This window comes from Microtus ochrogaster, chromosome 5 (assembly GCF_000317375.1).
Source record: "Microtus ochrogaster isolate Prairie Vole_2 chromosome 5, MicOch1.0, whole genome shotgun sequence".
NCBI lineage: Eukaryota > Metazoa > Chordata > Mammalia > Rodentia > Cricetidae > Microtus > Microtus ochrogaster.
In genome coordinates, this window is record NC_022012.1 from 31,524,038 (window position 1) to 31,539,686 (window position 15,649).

The 15,649-nt window shown below is 36.7% G+C and overlaps 2 protein-coding genes across 2 annotated transcripts; both read left to right on the plus strand.

The window, feature by feature from the left end:
* Positions 1-766: 766 nt before the first annotated feature.
* Positions 767-1,167, plus strand: LOC101997221 (putative 60S ribosomal protein L37a). The gene has a single exon (XM_005347064.3). It carries the CDS (start codon positions 792-794, stop codon positions 1,068-1,070), a length of 279 nt encoding a protein of 92 aa, XP_005347121.1. The 5' UTR covers positions 767-791; the 3' UTR covers positions 1,071-1,167.
* A 10,278-nt stretch (positions 1,168-11,445) lies between these two features.
* Positions 11,446-12,387, plus strand: LOC101997514 (olfactory receptor 145-like). Its single transcript, XM_005347065.2, has one exon. It carries the CDS (start codon positions 11,446-11,448, stop codon positions 12,385-12,387), a length of 942 nt encoding a protein of 313 aa, XP_005347122.1.
* The last annotated feature ends 3,262 nt before the right edge of the window (positions 12,388-15,649 follow it).

Consider the following 15,649-nt stretch of genomic DNA (forward strand, 5'->3'; position numbering starts at 1 on the left):
CACCAATGCACATAAAAGTAAATAAATCAAGAAAAGTCACACAGAAGACCAGAATGACCTTCGTGACTGAAGTTATGCCTCATGCTTTCCTGGGAAATGAGTTTTGTGATCACATTTTTGTGACATTTTAAGGTTTTTTTCCCACAATGTAGTCAGCCTACTGATTAAATCTGAGTATTTACTATTTTCTTATCCTTGTTTATTGATAATTTTTTTGAGGGGTAAAGAACATTTGAACACATCTCTTTTAGTAAGATTTTATTAAGAAGAGCTATCCCACATTGGAAGGATGGGATTATTAGAAGCTTTCAAACTCTTGAAAATAAAAAATAAGCCTAAAATTTTACTCAATTTTTGAATTTCAAACTTTTTTCCGTATGTGAGTTACTAATGATTTTTTTTACAGTTTATATACAGGAGATGATTGAATTTAATGAAATAAATACATTTTTTCTGGTTAATTTTTGGAAAATCTTATTTTCCTAGGTAGGTAAATATAAAACAATCAGATTTACATTTAGAATTAAAAAATAATGCTACATCCATAATGGAAATATCTTATTCAATATGATAGTATAATATGTTTATTTAATCTCTCTAACGGTCAAAAGATACCCATATCAAAATTAATTTTACTGATGACTAGTCTCTTTTTGTGATATTTTATTATTGTCCAATAGATCAAACTCCATCTAAAGAGGCTGTTGAAAATGGAGCCCAGTGAATCAAAGGTGAGTTATTGAAATGAAAATAATACTTAGCTCTCCGTGCTTGGCTTAGGTTCCGGCGACATGGCTAAACACACCAAGAAGGTCGGGATCGTCGGGAAATACGAAACCCGTTATGGTGCCTCCCTCCGGAAAACGGTGAAGAAAATTGAAATCAGCCAGCACGCCAAGTACACGTGCTCCTTCTGTGGCAAAACCAAGATGAAGAGACGAGCCGTTGGCATCTGGCACTGTGGGTCCTGCATGAAGACAGTGGCTGGCGGGGCCTGGACCTACAACACGACTTCTGCCATCACAGTGAAGTCTGCCATCAGAAGACTGAAGGAACTGAAAAACCAGTAAAAGTGCTACCATTTGATACACAAACCTACTAACTACAATAGTGCACAGCCAACTAAATAACAAATGGGTTAATTTACGTAACAAAAAAAAAAGAAAATAATACTTACTGATAGAGTCTTCTAAGCAAGATGGTGGCTAGTGTCCAGGAGTGGCCATCTTAACTCAGCACTAATTTAAGTTCCGTTTGACGTTGGCATGGGTTAAACGCAGGTTTATGTTAGCAATGTGCTAGTGATTAGAGCCTTGTAGGCAATATGTTGAAGCTGTAACCTGGTAATTGTTAATCTGTAACCTGGTAATTGTTAATCTGTTGGTCCTGATGCTTCTGTAAACCTTGAAGCTATGCTAGTCACACAATGTATATTTAGCTTTGAGAGGGAATAAAGAGACAAATTATGGCCTATACCAATCTCCTACTGCCTTTCTCTGAATGTCTAACATGTCTGTGTGCAAAGTTTAACAGGAGCAATCTGACCCAAAGGTAAGAGAATGGGAGGATACTGATACAGCATGAAGGCAGAGATGTCAATCTTATCACCTGCTTTGCCTCTCTAGAACAATCTGCAGGCTCAATTGACGAGTCCATGCCTATGGCAAAAGTCTATGAAAAGATCCTCAGGCAATCACAGCCATTCTAACCCACAAATCAACATGATGATTACAGCAAAACAAAGTGAGAGAATGCATACTATGTTGTTCACGTGTACGATATTCAAGAGTAGTGATTTATAAGTTAACTGGAAACAAGAGAAGCTACAGGGTTTACTGAGTTTGCAAAGCATGTGAAAGTTAATTCATTAAATCATAGAAAGTTCTAAAAATGTTCACATTTGTCCACTTGGGGGCATTCTGAACTATTCTTTTTAAACAACTTAGATTGTTGGACAAGTCCGGGAAATTAAACGTTGACGGATCTCAGTTCAAAAACACATGTGTCACTTCAAAGAGCTCATTTATTCTGGATTGACTACAACTCAGAGACAAGGATGCAGCTTGTTCCAAATACCATGCTACAATGCTTTAGCAATTTTATGAAGGCTTTTACAGTAACACAACAAAAGAAAGTTACAAATCAATGTACCTTTAATTACTAGCAGGGTCATCATGTAGGAGGTTAGAGCAAAGTGGAAACATCTTTGTTATAGTCCTCAGATGCTGTATGCTGACATTTTTAACATTTGAGTTGGTGAAATGCATTCCCAAAAGATTTTGCTTTGTGGTTACAAGATTTGAAGGGTAGGATGAAGGAAGGGTGAGTCAGAAATAACTATCCCTAAACTGTAAATGGTACCCCACACACGGTACAGGTAACTTCTTGGAAGACAGGACAAAAGTATTGTAAGAGCCAGAGTGAGTTCTAATTGGCAGAGAAACAGTCTCCTGTGGATATGACATTGACATAGAACAGGGAGCTCTACTGATTGCCTGTATCCCAGTGCACAGATTTGATTTTAATCTGTTAAAAGCAAAACAATAATTAATAGAAAAATAAAAACTAAATACATTTTAACTAAAGAACTATTTTTACATCACAATTTTTGTTTAAAAACCAAAGTCTAGTTTTTCTTCCTAGTCCTTAATTATGGACACGTGGTTATTTAAATAGAGAATAAAAAGTGAAACAGCATAATCAATAGTATGCAGTACATATACTTTTACTAGAAAAAATACACTATATAGAATTCTAATTAGTTAACACTGATTGCCTTAATTATATTTCCTTTTATATAAACTACTGCAGAGGTGCCATATCACCTATATTCAAGGGACTACATAACTCTCAGTGAGATTTTCAAATCAACTATCATCAATGTAAATTCAGTGTTTTAGTTAGGGTTTCAATTGCTATGAAGAGACATCATGACCACAGCAACTCTGATAAAAAAAATAAACATTTAATTGAGGTGTTTTACCGTTTTAGAGGTTTCATTCATTATCATCGTGGTGTGACATGGTGGTGTGCAGTCAGACATGGAATTGGAGAAGTAGCTGAATGTCATCCTACATCATTGTGCAGGCAACAGGAAGAGGTCTGTTACACTCAGAGTAGTTTGAGCATAGGAGTCTTCAAAGCCTAACCCACAGTGACACACTTCTTTTATTAAGGCCACACCTACTCCAACAAATTCACATTTCCTAATAGTGTAACTCCATTTGAGGGCCCTTTTCTTTAAAGGCACTATGTTTCATTCCTTGGCTCCCCAAAACTAGAAGCCATATCAAAATGCAAAAATGTATGCAGTCCAGCTCAAAAATCCCCATAGTCTATAACACTTTCAAACTTACTTAAAAGTATAAAGCTCAAAGTCTCTTTTGAGAGTAATGCAATCTCTTAACTGTCATCCCCTGTAAAATCAAAATCAAAAAGCTGATCACATGGTTCCAACATATAATGGCATAAGATATACATAACCATTCCAAAACATAGGGAATGGAACATAGTAAAAGAACACTGGTCCAAGTCAAGACCAAAATCTCTCTGGCAAAACTCCAAAATCTGCCTTTCCATATCTGAAGTCAAAATTCTCTTCAGATCTTCAACTTCTTTCACCTTTATTGACTGTATCATACTTCTTTCTCTTGGGCGCTTTCCACTTCCTGTTATCAGCTCTCCTCAGCAGGTGTCGCACGACTCTGGCATTGCCAACATCTTAGGGTCTCCAAGGCAATGCAGGCTTTAACTGCACAGCTTCATGTAATGGAATGGCCTCTCTAGGTCTTCATTCAGGGACATCTCTGGCCCATCCCTGGCCTCAGCAGCTTTCCTGAGTCTCAGAAGAATAGGCACAATCAACTACCACTGTGGCTCAGTTCTGGGAAGACAACTGGTCATGGTGAAGCTTTCAGTGTTGACCTGACAATTGACTGTAGTTTAAGTTTAAAAGTTGTGCATATGGGGGGCTGGAGAGATGGCTCAGTGGTTAAGAGCATTGCCTGCTCTTCCAAAGGTCCTGAGTTCAATTCCCAGCAACCACATGGTGGCTCACAACCATCTGTAATGAGGTCTGGTGCCCTCTTCTGGCCTGCAGACATACACACAGGCAGAATATTGTATACATAATAAATAAATAAATAAATATTTTTTAAAAATGTTGTGCATATGTTGAGAAGAAAACCAGGGGATTAAGCAGTTCAAGGTTTCAGGAAGGAGGAACATGTTTTAAGGAGAGTCAATAATTTCTAGCTCAAAATGGTTAAAAGAATAGTCTTGAGATGTTTTCATGAAGAAATGGTGAGAATGTGTAATGATAGATATGTTAAATACAGCAATTTAATCACTGGCAAATGTCCCCCTCTGTGATACCATTTTACTGTACCTCATAAATGCATACTTTTTTGCCAAATAAAAATAAAAATTGAGAAAGGTGTTGTTTCCCTAATTTGTCAGTCCTCTTATCATTTGTTTTTTATTTTTATTTTATTTTATTTATTTTTATTTTTTTCATTTGTATATAGGAGGGCTACTAATTTTTTAAAATTTATTTTATATCCAGTCACTTCATTGTAGGTATATATCAGCTGTACAAGTGAACTGTGATCAGGCAGAGAAAACTTGATTGATTAATTAATTAATTAATATAAACTTAATAAACATCACCTTTGAATGTGTATTTTCTGTCCCAGTAGGCCTTTAAAGAAAATTAAGGGTAATAATTTTTAAGTGACCAGATTTTCAAATATCTGTTTTACCTGTACAACCTGACACAACAAATCATGATCATAAAGAAATATATTAAAAATTGGAAATTATGAATATACTTTATTTGAGAAAAACATCTAGTAAATATGAAAGAAAGTTTATCCTATTTTGAATGCTTGGCCTAGCTTAGGCACATCTTAACTTTTAATCATTTTCTCTTTATCTGCCTTTTGTGGTGAGGTGTTTTACCTTTACTTAATGTCTTTCTTTATGTCTTACTCTGTGACTGCTGGCTGGCACTTGCCTGGCTTCTTGTCCCAAGCATGTTGCTCTTTCTCCCCCCTCCTTCTTTTCTTCTTCTCTCTTCCCTCTTGAGCCTAGATTTCTCCTCCTATTTAGTCTTTCTTTTTGCCAGCCACACATATCTCTCTCCTGCCTAGCTATTGGCAGTTCAGCTTTTCATTAGACCAATCAGGTGCCTTAGGCAGGGCAGCTGAAACAGATGAAACACATCTTTACATAATTAATCCCACATCCATACATCATTAAACAAATGCAGCATAAACAAAAGTAACACACTTTTATCCAGTTAAAGTAATATTCTGCAGCATAAACAAACATTTCACATCTTTGCCCAGTAAAAATAATATTCCATAACAATGTCTTCACATTTAGTGCATTAAAAATAAAATTTGAACTTATTTTAGATTTACAGACAAATATTTGAAGTTAGGCAGAAGCATTCAGCTTAGTTAATATTTTGTTTTTTATAGTTATGAAAATATAGTACAACATGAAGTTTTGGTCAGCACTGACCAATTAGGTTGAACATGGGAGACTTATAAGGAGTCAGGAGTGAATGAAATATGAAGTTCTATATGTGTTAGTGGAGGGATTACTATTTGAAATATTTTGCTAAAACTGAATTAGGATGATGTGGCCTAATGCAAATGGAAGAAAGAAAGAGATAAGATAGGTGTGCTATCTTGGAACCCGTCTACCTTCATTCCATGTTTATCTACATGTACATTAGATATTTAAATTTGAAAGACTTTCATCACAAAGTCTAGGTTAGGATTTGACAGAAACCTCTTGCAATAATATTTCATATATTATACTTAAGACATATTTGAGGTTCTTTTTGAACATAATATTTTTATTAAGTTTTTGAGAGCATCATACCATGTGTTTTGTTGCTATTCACCTACTCCTCCCCTAACTTCTCTCATGTCCAAATCCATTTCTTATCTTCCTAACCTCTCACAGGTTCATGTCCTGTATTTGTTTGTTTTCATTTTAAACACCCCCCATAGTTTTATTTGTGCTGGACATATACTCATGGGTATGGGGCTAACTACTTGAGCATGATTGACTTAACAGGAATTATAACCTTAAAGAAAAATGGCTCTTTCCCCAGTACGAACTATCAGTTTTCAATAGTTCCTCAGTTAGGGGTATGGGTCCATGAGCCCCCTCTTACCTCCCTCCATATTTCATATTCCTATATTAACTATTAGGGCCACTAGGCTAAGGACAGTCAACTTTCTTCAGGGCATCCCATGCTTTAGTGTATGGCTCCACCCCCATTATGATACAACCAGCTCTGATTTGATTCAGTGAGCTATAAAAAGAGGACATAAATCTGAGAAGAGGATGTGACAGACAGGTTTAAGAGGAGCTAGAGAAGGAATGGGAGTTGATATAATCAAAACACACTGAACAAATATATAGAGTTTCAGAGACTATGGGGAGGGATAACTAACACTAAAGGCTTTTTGAAGAGCCACATGAAAACCCTCTACTGTAGGAATTTCCTAATACAAATGAGTGTTATTTAAATGGAGTATTGTAGAAGACAATACTTCAACTAGACATTTTATACCTCCAACTAAAAACTGCAGGCCAAGAGTGGGTAACATGTTGTTAACTTGTTGACCCAGAGGATCATATAGAGAAGCCTCTCAAACCTCACAAGCCACTGACAAAGCAATTCTCAAGAACCAGATGGCCTTATTGCTGACACTGTTTATGTCATTGAATGTGGAGAAATCCAGCTGGTACCCAACTAGAATCTTCACTCCTACTGACTAGCATTCATAGGGCTGGAAGTCACTTTGTATGGTACTGGAAGAGAGAAATGAGTAAAAAAGAAAATAAAAACAAAACTAACCAACTCTTGTGGGAGCTGTGGGCTATGTTTCTGCCGCCCTGCTCCCAGCCGCCTGGCTAGCTTATGCCCCCAAATAACAACACACAAATTGTATTCATTTAAACACTGCTTGGCCTATTTCTATTAATGTGTGTAGCACCCCAAGGTGCACTTACCCGGAAGATTCTATCCTACGTCCATCCTGGGTTGGAGCTTCATCGCATCTGGCTCTGAGAGGAGCTACATGCTTTCTGAGCTCATTTCCTCTTCCTCCCAGCATTCTGTTCTGTTTACTCTGCCTATCTAAATTCTGCCCTATTAGATGGGCCAAGACAGTTTCTTTATTAGCCAATGACCTTCCTCCATCAACCAACAAAAATTTTTAACATTTTATAGAACATATAATGAATCACAATGTTTGATTGCCTTTGTGCCTCCAAGGAATATATAACCTGCACAGAACATCTCAAGTTTGCCCTAAGGAATTTTGGACCCGTAGTAATTTTGTAGAGTCAGGAATAATTGAGAGTAACTTCTCAGTTGCTATATTTCTTTTCATCCTAAGTAGAAAAATTTGCAATGGGGAGATTCTTTATTTAAAAATTCTTTCTGCTCTATTATCTACTTTGTTCATAGACTTCTCCAGTCTTTGAATATCTTTATTATTCAGAGAAATGACCTGAGATTCTTCTCTTGTTCTGACATTTGTTTCTCAATTGAGTTAGCTTCTTGGTGCATTCTCCTACTTCAAACTTGTACTTTCATGTGCAGATTAAGGTAAAACATGAAAATTTAACCAAAAGCACACTCTTTCTAATTTCTGTTTGTGACAACGCTACAATTTAGTCAGCCCTTAGGCTAGTGTTTTGGAAGGTTTTGTTACTTTTGTTTTCCTATATCCCTTTTACTAGAAACCTTGCTTAATCCTCTCTTCTAATATATCTTTTATATTTTTGTTTATCAGAACTTCTCACAGAGTTACTCTTAATTCAGGGACTTTCTTTCTCTTCCTCCTTTTCTTCACCTTCCTTGCTGCTATCCTATACTTCCTCACTCCCTGTCTCTTGCCTTTTCTTCTGTTCCCATTGCTGTAATTGCCTTTACAACGCATGCTCTTTTCTTTCTCTAGTGTTAGTCATTTTCCTAGTATTCTCAGGTCGTAGTAATCTGAGTACTGCAATTTTTCAGTTTTCTGACAGAAAAGAATAAAACATTTTCATGACTCCCAATGGCATCATAAATTGAACAGACCCTAGATTTTGGCATTTCAGACCTTATTATGCCGCACTCTTATAAATGTTTCTGTGATCTCAGTTTATGTAACACTTGTATAGAAAAAGACATTGGCTACTCTAAGTATTTCTCATGAAAACAGGGTGATATTAATGGATGATAGCAGTAGCTTTTTATTTTTATTTCTTCTGATCTGAGTAACTCTAATCTGGAATTACTTATGATGGTTTGTGGGTGTTGGCTATGGCTGTACATTCTTTGGGGATGACATTGTTGTCCACCCTCTTGTCTATAAATAAGAGTATGGACACCTTACAGTTTTTTGCCTTTGGGGCAAATTTTGTGAGCAATATCCAGTATGCCTTCTTAGAGAACTAGACAAAGATGTTAACTTATTCATTCTTTCATATATGTTTATAGAGCATCCCCTGCATATGTCAGGTTTAATTGATTTAAGTGCTTCAGATGTTGCTGTGAGGAAAACAGAAAAAATCCTTTAACATAATAGACTTTGATTAAGTAGTATATGTGATACAAATGAAAGAAGACATTATAAAAATATATTGAATTTCATCTAGTGCTAGAAAGTTTGAAAGATTTATTGTATACTAAATAGGTTCTCTTGAATCTCTATTTGTAGGGTGCCAACAGTGACAGGAATAAAATGTGTTTTAATACAGAGCACAGGTGATGAAGTAATAATGGAGAATAATGCAGAAGGAGGACTGAGTTGGATAGGATATGGGAGGGCAGAATAGAGGGGGCACTTAGAGAGATAACTAACATTAAGATCTTTGAGAAAGCTATGTGTACGCCTACCACCATATAAGCTTCTTAAAATATATTCATTCTGCAAAATTCAAGATTGTATTATATTTTTCTGCCATGTAGTACTCCATTGTGTAGATGTACCACATCTTCCTTATCCATTCTTTGGTAGAGGGACATTTAGGCTAGAAAACATCATTTTGAGTGAGATAACACAGACCCAGAAAGACAATTATCACATGTACTCACTCATAAGCACAAATCACAATCCCAGAAAACCTAGACAACAGTGAGAAGAGAGACATACATAGATCTAATCTACATGGGAAGTAGAAAAAGACAAGATCTCCTGAGTAAATTGGAAGAATGGGGACCTTGGGAGAGGGTTGAAGGGGTGGGGGTAGGCAAGAAAGGGAGCAGAGAATAATGTAGAGTTCAATAAAAATCAATAAAAAGATATATTCATATCTTTTTATTTATCATATCTTTTATCATATATATTCATATAAAAAAGAAATTAAGTGGAGTTACTTTCTAATTGGGAGACATCATTCCTCCTAGACACCATAGGCTATCAAATAAAAACTGAAATATAGGAATGGGCTATCATTTTTGGAGTTGTATGCCAGTTGTGGTCCATTTAAGCACCCCCAAATAAAGGCAATTACCACTGCTCTTGATTATGCCATAACTTCAAAGTGAGAGCCTGTTGCTGAAGATACCATATATTCAAATCCTAGCATGGACAAATAAAGCTGGTATCTGCCAGGAAACTTCATCCCCATTGTCTAGATTCTGTAGAGCTAAAGTTTGGGCTTGTTATCATAGGAAAATAGTAATGATCAATTATTTAGCTGTAAACCTGAGAGCTACAGTAATTGCTGACCTGGCAGAATACGCCCTCTGTGTTATATTGGTAAAAGTGTTGTGGAATTAACTAAGCATTTTTTTTGTTTTGATTTCAGGCTTGCTCCAGAGATAGTACTCATTCCTAGCATAGAACTCATTTTTTAGAGTGAGCTACCTGACACTAGATAGATATAGTCTCTAGGGAAGTGACCCTGTCTGGTTTTCTACTGTAGATATAGAATTAATTTGACTCCTAATAAATTTCCATTATATTATATACCCATAGATTAGTGCATTTCTCAACATTCATCAGAAATGCCTCTTTTGGAAGTAGATGGTGGTTAACATAGACATCCATAATTGAAAATAGACAGATTGCCAAATTATAACTCTTCTCCCAAGTCTAGGAGATCATAAGAAAATAAGGGGTGAAAAAATTTAAGAGCCAGAGATGACACGTAACTACACTGAAACAATGTTTTTAGGACTCAACAAGTTTACTGCTCAAATGAACTCACAGTGATTGCAACAGTTGGCATGAGACCTATGTAAAATCAAACCGAACAAAATCTAAGCACCTCTAGCTGAGGAACTATTGGCTGTTGATGGTTGCTTGAAGAAAAAGTCATTTTCAAGGATGTGGCTACTGAGAGGCTACTTATCTTACGTAGATGTCTCTGCAGACATATACATACAGGCAGAGCTGATTGGACTCAGATGACTTTAAAAAAGAGAGAAAAGCAAAGATGAAGATGTGAGGGGATGGTGGTATGAGGATAGAGGAAGAATTGGAGGGGGAAGAAATCAAGGATGAACTTGGTCAAATTACATTGTATATATGTATAATCCTTTCAAACAATAAAAACAAAACATTAGATACCTCCAATAAGCCAATATCATTACTAATGAATTCATCTGTGAGTAGTGTAGCTAGAGGCCCGATCTCTTGGGAGAAATAGCTGGAAGATGTAAGCTTTACCAATTTTAATAAGGTCTCTAAGATTACAAACTCATAAAAGCCTCTTGGGTCATTACCAGGTGGCTCTTGTGACTTTGGTAGTTGCTATTTACCAATGTCTGGTCTAGAGAGGACATTCTGGGCAAAGCCACCACTAAAATCATGATCTACAATCCATGGCTTCTCTTAATCTGGAAGAATGAGGGCTCTGGCTTACCTATCTAAAATTAATTTTCTTCATCACCAGAAGTCTAAGCCTAGTAATAACAAAAATAAATTATTTTTCGGGGCTATAGACTTTAAAGCTCATCAGTGCCATTTGTACGTACCATTCTGTGAGGGTGGAGAAGAGATTTTAAATTCTCTTAGTTTCCCACGGAGAAAGGTAAGTGTTGAATTGGATGCATGCTAGATTTCCTCCCCATTCCCAAACTACCACTGAGAATGCCAATGAGTTCTATGCCTTGGGTCTTCTCTCTTGATAATACCTCTGAGTTTGAATTGCGAGGTAAATTTTCAAGGTAGAAGCAGAAAAGAGATTCTGCAGAACAAAAAATGGTCAATGGTGCCCTCAATATTATTCTAAAGAATTGAGTTTTTAACATATTGATATTTATTTTTGAAGATTAACTCTCACAAAATGTAGAAAACAGAGGCATGGAGAAGTATGAGCTTGACTTTACCCTTCCATTCTGGTTCTAAGTCTTATTTTTATGGTAAAGATTGGATAGGGCTAGGATCTAATTCTAATATTACTCATTTTACTGTTCTCACAGCTATGACCCAAGGAATGGCTTCAGAAAATGACTCTTCTGTGAAGGAGTTCATCCTGCTGGGCTTGACACAGCAGCCAGAGCTCCAGCTGCCTCTCTTCTTCCTCTTCTTGGGAATCTATGTGGTCTCCATGGTGGGGAACCTTGGCTTGATTGTTCTGATTGTTTTGAACCCTCACCTGCACACCCCCATGTACTACTTTCTCTTCAACCTTTCCTTCACAGATCTCTGCTACTCTTCTGTTGTAACTCCCAAAATGCTGGTGAGTTTTGTGAAGCTGAACACCATCTCCCATGCTGAGTGCATGACTCAGATCTTTTTCTTCTGTTTCTTTTGTATTGACGAATGCTACATTTTGGCAGCCATGGCCTATGACAGATATGCTGCCATATGTAAACCCCTGCTTTACCACACCACCATGTCCCATAAGGTCTGCCTCTTGATGATGGTGGGTGTGTATGTGATGGGGTCTCTTGAAGCTATGACCCATACTGGTAGCATATTAAGTCTGACCTTTTGTGATGGCAACATTATCAATCACTACCTGTGTGACATGCCTCCTCTCCTGAAGCTCTCTTGCACAGATACTGCCATCAATGAGCTGGTGGTTTTCATTGTTGTGGGTTTTAATGTCATAGTGCCCAGTCTGACTATCTTTATTTCTTACACCTTGATCCTTTCCAACATCCTTGGCATCCGTTCTGCAGAGGGTAGGTCAAAAGCTTTCAGCACCTGTGGCTCCCATGTTGTAGCTGTTTCTCTTTTCTTTGGAGCTATAGCCTTCATGTATCTTAAACCTTCTAATGTGTCTGGTGATGATGATAAAGTATCTACCATTTTTTACACTGTTGTGAGTCCAATGCTAAACCCTTTCATCTACAGTTTAAGGAATAAGGACGTCCACGTTGCACTGAGAAATACTTTGAGGAAAAGAATGTTCACTTAAGTAGAATTTACATTTGTTATGAAAGAAAAAACTTAGGATATGTGAGGTTTACAACTAGGGAGAGGTATAGAAAAGTAACCTATTTTCTGAGCATTTGCTTATACACAAGCATTTCTGTATTGAACCCATAGTCTGGTGTTGGAGATACTTCTGTCTATGTTTTGCTTTTAATAAATAAAGAAACTGCTTTGGCCTATAGTAAGGCAGAACTTAGCTAGGTGGGAAAACTAAACTAAATGCTGGAAAAAAGAAGGCAGAGCCAGAGAGAAGCCATTGTAGACCCACCAGAGACGGATGCCGGAATTTTACCCTATAAGCCATAGCCTCATGGCAATACATAGATTAATGGAGATGGGTTAATTTAAGATATGAGTTACCCAGAAATATGCTTAACACATTGGCCAAACAGTATTGCAAATAATATGGTTTCTGTGTGATTATTTTTTGGGCTGAGCAGCCGGGAACAAATAAGCAGCCTTCCTACTATGATAGTCTTCAAAAGCAGCTATAGCAAAAACAACTAAAATAATATCAAAATTCAAGACCTATGGTAATAATAGTGCAGATGCAAGATTATTTAATATTATGTAAAATTAATTTATTACATAGGAAAATCCAGAAGTAAAGGGAGAGAATAATGATTAATCCATCATCGTTTTAGGTTATAGAGCACAGCTTATACTGTAATTCTCCAAAACCGTATGTATATTTTTTCAGTATAGAAAATTGAAATAAAAACATTTGTGCAGCCAAACACATATCTACTGGTATAGTACACTCTAGCCTTAGAAATCATAACCATTTAAGTACAACACTCGGCATAATATTACAGTCAGAGACTGTAAGATCCTAAAATCTATTTAAAAGGTACAAATTTATCTCATTTTTTTGCAAGTATGTGTTTGGGGATATATACTCAGGGACTCCTCTTTCCTTGTCAATTGCTCTTGCATAGAGCCTCATCCTAAACTGTTGACATCTTGAACTAGGGTACATCTAGAGGTCTTATATTGTTATTCCACTGAGATACTGATTTCAGTGTTCTTAGAGATAGTGACTCAATAATTTGGTTAATAATGCCCTGTAAATATTTGGAGAGGATAACATTTTAAAGGTTTCTTTGTTTCTTGAGAGGCTGAAGTTTGGAGGGGAAATGCCCCTTTTACTATATTCTTTTATCTATAGCCGAATGTAGTTTGGTGACGAGGAGGCGATGAGTCTGTTGCGATTCCAGTGCTTGCCCACTGAAATGAGACTGCAATTTTATGTTAGGCAATTCAGGATAAAGGGAACCTGTACTAGGGTTTCCTCTCATGGTCTAGAGGGTAGGTATGAATGTGTGTATAAACACATGCTATGTCTTCCTTGGAAAGAATTTAACTTAAGATATTTACTGGTTATCAGTATATAAATTTTGTGGTTTCTGTAATAAATCATATGATCTTAATTAGTTATCACATGGTTCTTTTTTTTTTTTTAGTTTTTTCAAGACAGGGTTTCTCTATGGCTTTGGAGCCTGTCCTGGAACTAGCTCTGTAGACCAGGCTGGTCTCGAACTCACAGAGATCCACCTGCCTCTGCCTCCCGAGTGCTGGGATTAAAGGCGTGCGCCACCATCGCCTGGCTTCTCACATGGTTCTTTCTGTCTATAATTTCCCTTTCATTCTGTATCAGAAGTTTTCTCAAAGTGATGTAGTTTATTGATGTTGTAAATTTAGACTGATGGTCCATCCTACTTTAGACATAGAGCTATCTAGACTTTAGTAAAAAAAATTAAGCATACAGCTTTGAAGAAGACTGAAGATGCATCTGATTGCAGAAAGCTAAAAACCAGTAAGTAGGTGAAATAATTTTCATATTTAGGATTTTGTGTAGGAAAAACAATGTACAAGGTCTTGAACAAACTGATACAAATTCTAAGTATTTGTACTGAGAAAAACTGTCTTATATTGGGTTGTCTGATCACAGAACTCTTTCTGAGAAGGTGGCAGCTGGCTTTATGAAGACAACTCTGTTCAAAGGCAGGAACAATCTTGACTGTTATGAGCAATAGTATGGAAACTGATGAATGCTACAGAAGAAGGCTAAGCAGAATGATGTGTATGCAAGTGTGAAGAATAATTATAACATGAGGTTGAATTGGGGCTTTGCAAGCAAAAAGAATGGATCTCAGTAAGCACAATAAAAATCCAGCTGATATCAATCAGATAATGAACTCCGTTTTCTTCCTTCCCCATATTTGGAATTGTAGTAGATGTTCATTTATAAGCAGTCCAGGTTCCATGAACAAGTTTTAGTGTAATCATGAAACAACAAATCTTAAGTAACGAAAACATTCATGTTCTGTGGAATGAATGATTATTTTTTGGCTAAAGATAAACACATAAAAGAGTGGGCCAGGTAGAGACTAGCTGAAACTGCACCAGGAGTTTTCTGGGGCACCCTGGCCCTGTCTCTTCATGCCCTCAGTAGGCTGTGGGAAACAGAAAGCCCAGTGGAACTGGATAGGTTTGAATTTGGATTGTGCAAGATTTGATTCTTTATCCTCTCAGTCTTAGATTCTGGATAGCTAATAATAAAACTGTTGTGGTACACATTTAATAAATAGTAGAAATTTAAAAAATAATACATCCTGTATTTTAAGTATCATAATCCTGAAATATAAACAATGCTTATTTCATACAACTTTCCTTTCTCAGTATAGCCTTGATTTTTCATAGCCTGTCACTGCTTATTTCTGTCCTTATTTGCCTTGAGACAGGATTGTGTTGTGTATCTCAGGGAGGTCGTGAAATTATCATCTTTCTGACTTTGTCTCTAGAGGACAGAAATAATAGGCATGTGCCACTACTCTTGACTAACAGATTATCAGCACTGATGAGGGCCGGCTGACAGTTCTGATACAGCGGCCACTGCTAGTATCAGTGTAATCAACTGATCCTAGATATTGGTATCACTGTCGCTGCAATTGAATAGGTGGAGAATTTGTGTAAATACACACTTAAGATTCACATGGTGCCATTTATAGTTCAAGTATATCTATGAAAATGTATTTATTGTTACAGATGCCAGATCAATTCAAGCTATAATTTAGAAGGCAAATATAATTCTTCACATATAATACATATGAATCAGCATACAGAGAATAGACCTAAAGGCATATTTTTTTTATTTGTTATGTTTCTTTTTTTTTTATTAAGAAAGAAAAAAAAATTTTCCGCCTCCTCCCAGCCTCCCACTCCTCCCACTCTCCCCCCCCCCG

Bases quoted from the DNA above. Each gene is read 5' to 3' on its own strand.
- LOC101997221 (XM_005347064.3), top strand. From the start codon at position 792: ATGGCTAAACACACCAAGAAGGTCGGGATCGTCGGGAAATACGAAACC.
- LOC101997514 (XM_005347065.2), top strand. From the start codon at position 11,446: ATGACCCAAGGAATGGCTTCAGAAAATGACTCTTCTGTGAAGGAGTTC.